The 12,077-nt window shown below is 46.7% G+C and overlaps 1 protein-coding gene across 1 annotated transcript; it reads right to left on the reverse strand.

The window, feature by feature from the left end:
• Positions 1-490: 490 nt before the first annotated feature.
• LOC311116103 (transcription factor SOX-13-like) lies at positions 491-9,829 on the reverse strand (the record flags this gene model as incomplete). Its single annotated transcript, XM_084191231.1, has 13 exons — positions 491-875; positions 1,340-1,556; positions 2,924-3,094; positions 3,349-3,454; positions 4,256-4,374; positions 5,601-5,763; positions 6,600-6,673; positions 7,765-7,879; positions 7,993-8,061; positions 8,188-8,360; positions 8,573-8,659; positions 8,981-9,095; positions 9,605-9,829. 13 exons carry the CDS (start codon positions 9,827-9,829, stop codon positions 593-595), a joined length of 1,917 nt encoding a protein of 638 aa, XP_084047357.1. The 3' UTR covers positions 491-592.
• Positions 9,830-12,077: the final 2,248 nt, after the last annotated feature.

Raw genomic sequence — 12,077 nt, forward strand, 5'->3', positions numbered from 1 at the left:
TGATAAATGTAGCTAATGTTTCAGTTTTTAAGGATATGGTCTAGACATAATAGATATTTGGTTTTAAGGGAAACATCTATGTCAATGCCTGTTGGTGACAGTAATGGACCTCAAGTCTAATCCAGTGTATCTCAACTAATTTCACATTGTGAATGTCTGCTTCACATTTTGAATGTGCCTTTTATCACTAGCAACATGGATAGCCCAATCTATGATATGATTCATGACCAATTATCTTTTAGATTCAGCTGCCAGATTTATGAGTAAATGGCAAACACCTTTAACATCGTAACAAACAATGGTCTCATACTAACCCTAACATGTCATGGGCTCTCCTGACATGGTCATATCACATGGCTAAGATTTAACCGTTGAACTCTAGCACACTTGATGTGGTCCAAGATCCCCTTCTCCACACATACCCCTTTTCATTCAGTTCTCTACACACATATTTCTTTCTCTCCGTTCCTCTCTTCTTTTTCCCTTTCTTCTCTCTCTGTCAGTCAGTGAGTAGCACTAGCTTTCCCTTGCTCCTTTATCCCTATTAAACTCTGTCCCCCTCCCTCTCCCTCCCTCACTCTCTCCCTCGCCCTCAGTCAGTGAGGAGAACTAGCTCTCCCTCGCTCCTCTCTCCTCTGTCGCTCTCCTCCCCCTCGCTGTACGGTGGTGGTCTCTCTCTCTCCCTCTCTCTGTGGAGTGGAGTGGGTGTGATCTGCCCCTCAGGTCTGCGAGGAGGCGGAGCCTCCAACCCTCGTGGCAGGTAGTGCTCCAATAGCGCAGGGTGGAATGGCACCGTCGGCATGGAGACCGTTCCACCGCCGCCTGGGTATTGGCCATCGCCTGGGGCGTAGTGCAGCTTCAGCGGCTCTGATTGGCTGGAAGACAGGAAGAGACAGGACTTTGGTGCTGGAATGTCCAACAAATCCCAAATCCTTGTCTAAATCTGAAAGGACTGGATAGGTGTTTGCCCTGAGGCATGGCTGTATGTAGAGGTCTAGCACCATGTCTCAGGACAAGTCCATACCCAGAGAAGAGGACTGGACTGAAGTAAACAAACCACTCAAAGCTGCTGTTACTCAAGAGCAGTTTTACAGTCATAGAGAACAATAGAGCAGAGTTTTATTCACTATGAGAAACGACATAACCAGCTGTAGCCCTGCATTTCTATTTAACCACAGTGGGTTTGTTTGTGTTCTTACAGAAAATGCATGTGGGACGGGAACAGAGTTCATTGTTTATTTTCACTAAGAGCTCTCTGTATAATAGCAACTCAGGTTCTATTCACTGTCAGGGCCAATCTCTAACAGAACATAATCTCCAGTGTGTGTGTGTGTGTTACCTGTGTGTGTATGCCCCTCTCTGCTCCTGTCTCCGGCTCTTCATCATGGCTTTGTACTCGCCCACCCGGAGTCTCCGCCCCTCCACGATGCAGGTGCGTTTGGGGCGGGGCTTGTATTTATAGTCGGGGTAACGCTCCAGGTGCTGTCGGCTCAGCCTGGCCTGCTCCTCATAGTAGGGCTGCTTCTCCTGGTTAGACATAGACTTCCATCTAGTTCCTGGAGGGAAGGAAGGACACAGACAGAGTCGTGAAAAAGGACACACGTGCACACAGTCGTGAAGGCGGCGCAACAGCACTTCTTCCCCCTCAGGAGGTTGAAAAGGTTTGGCATGAGCTCTCAAATCCTCAAAAGGTTCTACAGCTGTACCATTGAGAGCATCTTGACTGGCTGCATCACTGCTTGGTATGGCAACAGCACCGCCCTCGATCACATGGCACTACAGAGGTTGGTGCGGACAGCCCAGTACATCACTGGGGCCGAGATCCCTGCTATCCAGGATTTTTATATCAGGCGGTGTGAAAGGAAGGCCCAGAAAATCATTAAAGACTCCAACCACCCAAGCCACAGACCGTTCTCTCTGCTTCCGTACAGCAAGCGGTACCGGTGCATCAAGTCTGATACCAACAGGCTCCTGAACAGCTTCTATCCCCAAGCCATAAATAAGACTGCCAATTTGTAAGTCGCTCTGGATAAGAGCGTCTGCTAAATGACGAAAATGTAAATGTCTAAATAGCTAACTAAATGGCTACACAGTGAGATGACCCTTGTATGTTTTTTGTTGTTGTTGCACTGTCTCTATGCACACTCACATAACTCTACACACTCACACACACACACATTTATACCGACTCGACACGCACACACACACACTCATCATATATACGCTGCTGTTACTCTGTTTATCATATATCCTGATGCCTAGTCACCTTACCCCTATACATATCTAACCCTACCACTCCAGTATCCCTGCACATTGTAAATATGGTATTGGAACTGACCCTGTATATACTGTAGCTTCTTACTTTCTCCTATTCTTCTTATTTCTATTTTATATTTCTCGTATGTTTTTGTTCTACCTTATGTTATTTTTAGTACTACATTGATATTTATTACAGTTTTGTTAGGTTTAGAGCTAGAAAGAAAGGCATTTCACTGTACTTGTGCACGTGACATTAAACCCTGAAACTAGTTGGACACAGATTTCCAGAGAAAGGGCTTAGCTAAACTACGTTCGATGGGGAGGGAGGGGAGGAGGGAGCGATAGCATGAGTGTCTCCAGTGCTCCACAATGGAATGGAATGTAAGTGTTTGGTCAGAGGAAAGGGGTGTGTGTGGGGGGGTTCCTGTCGCCGGGGGAAGCAGGTGGCAGATCGTGCCTTCGCATGCCCCTCTGTGCCAGGACTACAGCAGGTGACACACCCGGAATAGAGACACACACACACAAAGAGTACACACAAACAATTATAGTGCACATTGACTGACAGCATGTGTGTGTTTTGCATGTCAATTCAATTTCATACGACTCTATTAATCCCAGAGGAGCCATTAGTGCATGCTTTATGTCCCCGTGTGTGTGTGCTCACCCAGTATCTTGCTGATGGAGGAGTTGTGCATGTCAGGGAAGGCCTGTAGTATACGTCGCCTCTCATCTTTGGCCCAGACCATGAAGGCGTTCATGGGCCTCTTGATGTGGACGGAGGAGGGGGGGCTGCGAACCTCTGTAAACAACCCTACACCAGGAGCAGACAGGGGGCCTGCAGGAGGGGAAGAGGGTGGGGGGGACAGTTAGTCAGTGGCCAACAACAAATCTACTTTCCTTCACTTTTAAAAGAACAAGGTGAAAACAAATACAAGAATTCTCCATGTTGCTTTCCCCTGCTCTGTGTGTTGTGTGTTCAGATCAGTGTAGATAAAGAGGAGGAGAGTAAAGCTCTAGACTACTGCCATGCTTGCCCTCTACCATCTAAACCACATGTTCTTTTTGATCAGGCAGTTATGGAGGGCCTACCCTCAGAGTCACTGCTGTGGTGGTCCTCGTTGGTTTGGCGGGTCTGTCTGTTCTCTCCCGGGTCTGGGTGTGGCAGCCTGTTGCTGTGTCCAGCCACCTTATACTCCTACACAGAGACAGAGAGTTACACACACACACCTGACAGACACAGGCCTACACCTTAACACACATGGGTACACATATTTGAATGTTGCGGCAATAAAAACAGGTCTGAAGAGAGCATTTAACATTATCTCTGTGTGTGTGCGTGCGTGAGTGAGTTGAACAGCACTATTTCTGGCTGAGCAGGGTGATGTTTCTCATATCAGCCAGTGTTTTAAAGCAGGAAATAATAGAGGGATGAGGAGGAGAGAACTGTGTTGTTTATAGACCTGCGGAGGGGAGGAGAGGAAGAGAGGATGGTGGAGGGGTGAAAGACATAAGGACTATCCTCTATGATGGCACCAAATGCTCCACAACAATGACATTGTCACTGCTGAAGAATGGACTCGTCTTGGAGCTTTTGGTGCCATTGTGGAGTCCATGAAAAGTCTACATTTCAAACACACTTGGCCGAACACTATCTATGGCTCTGGAGAGAAGAGGAGGAGGGAGAGAGAGACGGCAGAGAGGAGGGGGAGAGGAGGGGAGAGGTGTGTTACAGTGGACAAAGGAGAAAGGTGAGTCATCCCCATGGTGTTTATAAGAACACTTTTGTAAGTTTACAGCAGCTGTTGTTCCTGCTTGAGGACATGGCTGATACTTTCTCAGTGTGTGTGTAGCTGAGACATTCTCCAGTCTATAACAGCCACTGTGAGACCACGCATCCCTGTAACCCTAAACCTGGCCCTGAACCCACCCCCGACCCTAAGCCTGCCAGCCTGTGTGTGTGTGTGACAGGAGAGAGTGACTTTAGACAATGGCTTACCATCCTGGCAGTGCTGTCTTTCTCTCGCTCCCTCACTCTTCCGCCCGGCCCATGACTCCACAGCAGCTGCTGTGCATCGTGGATGGCCTGGGTCACCACATCCCCCTCTCCCAGGAAACCTGTAGAGAGAGAGGAGGAGAGAGAAAGAGAGAAAATTAGGGGGGGGAAAAAACAGGTACAAATTGGTCATTAGAAGCTCAAATGGACAGTGCACCGACAAAGTGTTGCAAATGTCAATATAAAAGTGAGTCAAGGTATCAGAGTACACCTATTGCATCAGAGGGGATGGGGATGGTAGCGCACAAGCCCTGAAGTCAAAGGAGGAACAGGTTCTCTCACACACCACACACACAGTCAGGGTGTTGACATGCCTGAATTTGAGGAATGGCATGAGTGGAGGTAGGTATGTGTGTGTGTGTGTGTGTGTGTGTGTGTGTGTGTGTGTAAACATTCAGTTTATTAGGTACACCATCTAGTACTGGGTCGGATCCCCCCCCTTTGCCTCCAGAATAACCTGAATTCTCCGGGGAATGGATTCTACAGGGTGTGGCGTTCAAACATTGCTCAATTGGTGTCAAGGGACCTAACGTGTGCCAGGCAGGATGGGACCATAGACTCATGCTGCTTACGCCAAATCCTGACTCAGGATCATCAGCATGACGCAACAGGAACCGGGATTCGTTGGACCAGGCAATGTTTTTCCACTCCTCAATTGTCCAGTTTTGGTGATCACGTTCCCACTGGAGCCACTTCTTCTTGTTTTTAGCTGATTGGAGAGGAACCTGGTGTGGTCGTCTCCTGCAATAGCCCATCCGTGACAAGGATCGACGAGTTGTGCATTCCGAGATGCCGTTCTGCACACTACTGTTGTACTGCGCCGTTATTTGTCTGTTTGTGGCCCACCTGTTAGCTTGCACAATTCTTGCTATTCTCTTTCGACCTCCCTCATTAACGAGCTGTTTTCGCCCACAGGACTGCCCATGACTGGATGTTTTTTGTTCATCACACCATTCTCAGTAAACCCTAGACATTGTTGTGCGTGAAAAGCCCAGAGGTCGGCCATTGCTGAGATACTGGAACCGGCGCGCCTGTCATCGATGATCATACCACACTCAGTCGCTTAGGTCACTCGTTTTGCCCATTGTAATGTTCAATCGAACAGTAACTGAAGGCCTCGATGCCTGCTTTATATAACAAGCCACGGCCTTGTGACTTCCTGTCTGTAGGAGCGAACCATTTGTGTAGCATATTAATGTACCTAATAGACTAGCTGGCCGGTGTGTGTGTGTGTGTGTGTGTGTGTGTGTGTGTATGTGTACGTACGTGTGTGTGCGTGTAGACTGACCCAGGTTAAGTGCAGGTCGTGAAGGGCTGTCTCTATGGTTGTCCCTGGGTCTGTACCCCCCCTGCAGAGTCAGCGAGCCCAGCTCAAAGGCCTGCGGGCTGGGGCTCTTCCCCATGTCCATCCCCTTGGGCTTGGAGGTCAGGTTCAGAGGCTGGCTGGCTTCCTAAGGGGATGAAAGACAGAAGAGTAGACAATTAGCAGTGTGTCAGCCCAACACAAAAAAACACATTCAGAATACACTGCTTACTTAAGTCAATATAAAAACACACACACAACTTAAAATTCTCATCAAAGTCAATATAACAAACACACCCAGGTATGGGGTGGGTGTGTATGTTAGGGTTATGAATGACATATTTGGTGTGTCACGGCAGATCTTTCCTTTCACACCGCTGTAGTGTTTCTTTAGTCTGTCTGTTCTTTCTTTTGTTTAGTGATTGTCTAGTGATTTACGTGATGCCCTTTTCCACTTGTGCAGACAGAGCATGACTGCATTGTGCAGGCAAAGGCACACACACACACATACACACACACACACACACACAACTGTGAATGGGGTGTGGTGTATTTGTTAAGTTGTTCACTGTCCCAGATACCAGAAACATGCATTGTTAATTTGGAGTGCATTGTTTTGACAGCATTTTCAAAGATCTCCCAGCCTGTATCTGTAGTGTTAAGAGAGCTGGCTTCCTAGGTACATACAGTACATACCTCAGGCCTCAACCACCAACATGACATGCTATCCAAATACAAATATCCATGTACTATGTACTATAGTGCTGTATTAGGATTGTAACCTGTGCAATGTTTGCAGCTGTTATTTTCAGAGAGGTATAAAGCACAGAAAACCTGTCTTTATTGACACTTAGCATTTACACCATTTGGTTACTTTCCAATTCAACTTATTTTATTCCATCTGGAAAATAACAGGTGCAAAGAGAGAATCTGGCCAAAGGTCTTACTCTACCATATAGTTTAGTAATGGATGAAAAGCACTACCTGACGGAAGGTACCACTGGGCCTTTTCACAGGGGTGGAGCGAGAGTTCTGCAGCAGCTGCATGGGATAGTCCACTGCAAAATAAAAAGGGTGGAGATGAAAGCTTCACAATCCCTGTCTGAAGGGAACAGAATCAATAACATCCAAACAACGTTTAGACATTATCTGTACTATCATCATGCTGACTGCACCACAGATTGAAGGGTATGAGCAGGGAAAAGGGGGTTTGACTGAGAAGGTTACTGACCACAATACAATTTGAAAGGGACTACTGCTCTTTTTCTTGCAACTTACACAGTACATAGCAACAAGACAAACAAAACCGAGGAGCTAAATTGACCATTGTTTTGTTGTTTCAGATTGACATTTATTATACATTAAAAGTCTGCAGCGATCACTTGATGTCAGCATGTTACTTATTTGTTTTCATAGTGTATGAGAGGATTGAGTGTTTATAATGAACTACTGAGTAATCTAAACCATGTCACAGCCCACCAATGGGCCCCAACCAACCCTCATTTTTGGGAAGCATTGCAGTGGGGCCTTGGTCTGTGGAATTCCAGGTAAAAATACATATCTGCTTCAGTCTACCCTAGCTTCACACCACCTGACCTCCAAGACAGAGAAAAACACTGCCTCACAGATCAATGAGGTTCACAACGACCATCTGCACCCCTATTCACTGCATCCTCCCAGGCCTTTGGAAAGCCAGCAGGCATTGTAAGGCTGCTGAGGTATTCTTGTCAGTGCAGTGTTATGCGCTCAGTGAGGTGAGGCTACATTCAGGGGCAGACGTGTGTTTCTTACTGTTCATACCGAGAGGCTGCAAGGCTCCTAGAAACGCTCTGAGTTCAAGGAAGTCTTATAGAAGCCTTTTCTCCATATTTCTATGAGTGGAGCAATGCTCTACCCAGACAGAGGTCTATATTATTCATCTCTCCATTTCTGCTGCAGTGATCTGTATTTATACCGCACTAGACCTTGAGTTGAAGTATACAGGTCCATTTACAGTACTATAAAAGGTATTATTTATATGATAAAGCTTACAGAAAAACATACAGGAGATATTGCTGAAAGCACTGAGCTGTCGGCATGGTGACAACATGGTAACTCACCTGGCTCGAAGGGGATTGGCTAAGAGAGGTTGGTGAGCAGTGTGACTCACCTGGCTTGCAGGGGATTGGCTGCAGAGGCATGGTCATCTGGGTGTCGGAAGTGACAGGGAGTTGCTGGGTGTTGGGATGGAAGGCTGGGATCATCACGTAGGGCATGTTCACCTGCTGAGACCAGGTCAGACAGAGGGCACAAGGTCAGTCACACTCAGAGTTACCCCAAAGTTACTTCTAAATTCTGTTATGAAAATAGCATGTCATTTATAGAGGTCTCGTCTCACCTGGATCTGCTGCTGAAGCAGGTTGATTTTGTGCTGCTGCTGGATCAACTGCTGCTGCTGTTTGGCAATCTGGAATAAACCACACACACATTAACAACATAAAGCTTAGTCCAGGTACACTCAGGTTATGGTCAATGTTAGGGTTTGGGGTCAGAGTGAGTGTGAGTTGTGTTAGGGGTCAGAGGTCAGGATCACCTGTTCCTGCTGCTGTCTGGCCAGCTCCATCTGCTGCTGTTGTTTCTCCAGCAGCAAGGCGGCCATGTTCCTCTGCTCAGAGTGGGCTCCCAGCAGCTGCTCCCTCAGACCACCCAGCTGGTTGATCATCAACAACAACTGCAGCTCCTTCTCTGCCAGAGACTCTGGAGTGCCTGGGAAGGAGGGAGAACAAGAAAGAGAGAGAACGAGAGAGATGAGTACAAACAGGATTATACATAGAGAGGCAATTAGATATAGGAGGCAGACAGGCAGGCAAGCAGAGACTGACAGACAGGTGGAGAGACAGTTAAGACAAAGCGCTGATGGGTGAGTCAGGGGTGAGAGGTAAAGGTCAGGGGTTAGGGGTAAAGGGGTGAGAGCTCACCTTTCAGGTGGTTGCCTCCCAGGGGGCTTTTGTCCAGAAGTTTATCCCTCCAGTCCACACTCAGAAGCTTCTCTATGGTGGGCATGACTGCCAACAGGACACAGGACAAAGATGTGTTACTTGTTGTCCAGCCGCCATATTGTATGAACAAATGGAATTAGATTGTGTGTGAATCAACGCAGTAGTTCATATTTCAAGGTCTGCTACTTTGTAAGGATTTCAATAGGAAGGTACTTTGTGTGACTTCTCTTAAAAAAGAAAAACAGCCAAGGGAAATTCATTGCAATTCTGTAGCCAACGAATAGGAGCACAAACTTGAGCACACTGAGAGCTAAGGCAAACTCCTCTAGCCTCCTCAGATTCTAAATGGGATTCATTGTAAAAAAAAAAGGTGTAGGTGTACCATACCTTCGCTGACAGTGGGGTGCATGTGTCCCTCTGGTCGGTGGTTGTACCCCCTGCTGCCCCCCTTCATCCCCACAGGACTCTGTCTGAGAAGCTGTTCCTTACCAGGAGAGCCCTCCTACCAAGACATTTTACATTACATTTTAGTCATTTAGCAGACGCTCTTATCCAGAGCGACTTACAGTTAATGAATACATCTTTTTTTATACTGGCCCCCCGTGGGAATTGAACCCACAACCCTGGCGTTGCAAACGCCATGCTCTATCAACTGAGCTACATCCCTGCCGGCCATTCCCTCCCCTACCCTGTACGACGCTGGGCCAATTGTGCGCCGCCCATGAGTCTCCCGGTCGCGGCCGGCTGCGACAGAGCCTGGATTCGAACCAGGATCTCTAGTGGCACAGTTAGCACTGCGATGCAGTGCCTTAGACCACTGCGCCACTCAGGAGGAAAACATTGTTAGATCACAATCATATAGCTAACAAACTGTAGCTAGTTTGCCTGTGATAAACATAGTACAACCAGATCTACACAAGTGCCTATAGGCAAGGACTAGTGGGATTGGGAAGCAGACCTGGATAAGCTTTAAAATATTGTTTAAACAAAAAAATGGGAGAAGTTTATTACGGAGGGTGAGCGGGAGAGGGGAGGAGTCAGCTGTCTAGACTCCAGTCGTTCCCCTGGCTGATGTCCTGACCAATCACAGGCAGGGGAGGAGAGCAACTCTGCCTTGGCATGGGCTCCTCCCCCTTCTCCTCCAGACTCCTCCTCCTCCAACTTCACGCCGACGCCCACCATGCTGACATCACCGTTGGCATGGAGATGCAGCGCTGGGGGACTTTGCTCCACCATTCTGGAAGGAAAAGGGAAAAGAGAGAGCGAAATAGAGGGGGCGGGGGGGAGAGAGAATAACCATACAGGTGAATAGATAGTCCATGGGAACATGTAGGGGGAAAGCAACGCAAATGCTGTTCTGCCCTCATGCCTCTCGCCTTACCAGAGTGATCGCACAACAGCACGCACTCCCACTAACTGAGTGTCTCTATGACCGCCCAACTTTGAATTTTACAGCACGTCTGGAGCTGACCACACACACTAGTGGTGTGCGGCTCAGCAGTTTGTTCACCGCACCTGACCTCAATTGCTAATAACCCATCCGCAACTGCCCGACTATATGTGATAAAGTGAAAATCAGAGGCCTGCACCCGACCCTAACCAGCAAATATAGAAAATGCGCTATAGGCTACAGTCAAAGACTGCAGAATTATTTTTTGACAGGGGGTGCAGGATTTTTTGTTGTTGTTGCCTGATATACATATGTTTCTGCTTATAGTTTCCAACATTTTGGTAGGCTATTTGCAGTGGCGACCCGTCATTTTGAGCCCCACATGTTATTTTGGCATTACTACGTGTCACATATCAGTTTGCAAACAATGTAAAAAAATTAAATAATCATTGAGTTAATAAAGCTGTATACAAACATGGTCTCTTTTTTGCTTTCTTGAGTAAGGCAGCTCCAAAACGCAGGTGTTTCAGCCTAGCTCAGTGCTTTCTGTGGTGGTGGTGGTGGGGCAGCCAGTGGAAAATACGGAGCATAGGTGTTGGTAATATTCTCTAGTTGCACCGTGATTGGCTCAGTGTTCTGTCACTCATGGGGACACTACATCACTGCCAAGTCTAAGGGTAGAGCTACAAAATTCAAGCCCCTTGGGTGCTGCCATAGAGTTACATTAGAAGTGCCCATCCAAGAAGGCTCAAGGTCATTGGCCATAGATAAAATGACATCATATCACGTTATATCTACAGTAGCTTTGATTGAACTGATCATGTCAACATCATACTTTCAAAATCTTAGCTAGCAGTCATCATCATGAATCAAGTCGACAATCTACTGGCAAATCCTTTTTAATCCTTGTCATATGAAGATAAATAATAGATCAAACATATCTGTGCTCATCCACAATTGGACATAAACATTACACAACAAGTTGGAAAAGCGCAAATTCAACAATGAGTGGTTTGGCAGGAATCAGTGGCTAACTGCAAGCATTGCAAAGCATTCACTAGCCTGCTATTCAGTGGAGTGGCTGTGTGGTCACAAGTCTGAGATTAAGAGTCTATTTTCCAAGTTTAAAATGATAAACATTCAACATTGGCCATGCTGTCAATGAAGCATGATTTGTGCAGCGCTCAAAACAACTTAACTCGGAACTGCGAAATCTGACTTCAGTGAGTTCAAGAAAACTGGGAACTCGGGAACAAACTAGCTCCGACTGGGGAAATACGTTTTGAACGTCATCCAACTCGGAATTGTAAATCCGGAACTCTGGCCTATTTCTAGAGCTACGACCTGAAGATAACTGACGTCATCATGATTCGACCTTGTTTTTTTCAGAGTTCCCAGTTGACTTGAAAGCACCATAAATCCAGAGAATGCCAGACTATGACCAAATTTGCCCACGAAGGACAGCCGCACCACCTTCCTGTTCAAGTGAGCACAGCACAACAAGTTGAGTCCAAAAATGTATTGTATGCTGCTGCTTAAGTGATGTAATATGCCAGGGAGATATGTATACTGTAGCTAAGAAAGTAATACTAAGTGTATGTTGTGTAGTAAGTTGTTAGTAGCCCATGTGCCTCACCCTAATAATTTGGTCTATTTTCCCCTCTTAATTTCGCCTACTGTTCTGACTTGGTGGTACACATGTAGCCTATAACCTGTTTAAGAGATGTAATCATCAAATATTGTAAGAGCTTTCATTGTCTGCTTATATGCCCCCTTTACTTATCCTACGGTTCTGACTTGGGGTACAGGGAGAACACTGCTTGTCGTCCCCTTATGTCATAGTTTGTACATCTCAATTGTCAGTAAAACCACATTTGTTTAAGCAAGTCAGCCATATCAGCTATGTTTTTTTTTAAAGGCAGTAAATGAGGCTGAATGAACTGTTTCGCTGCCAGACAAGGCTCCGCTGATAGCCAGGTGTAGCAGTGGTAAGGTGTTGGGACTGCTGTTGGCACAGCTTTATGTAGGCCCTAACAGTTTGTGGGTACCATTTGTCACGTTATAGTGCAATTAATGTATTGTTTAGTGTTGTGT

The sequence above is a fragment of the Coregonus lavaretus genome, assembly GCF_964263955.1.
Source record: "Coregonus lavaretus genome assembly, contig: HAP1_SCAFFOLD_1838, whole genome shotgun sequence".
In the NCBI taxonomy this organism is placed as follows: Eukaryota; Metazoa; Chordata; class Actinopteri; order Salmoniformes; family Salmonidae; genus Coregonus; species Coregonus lavaretus.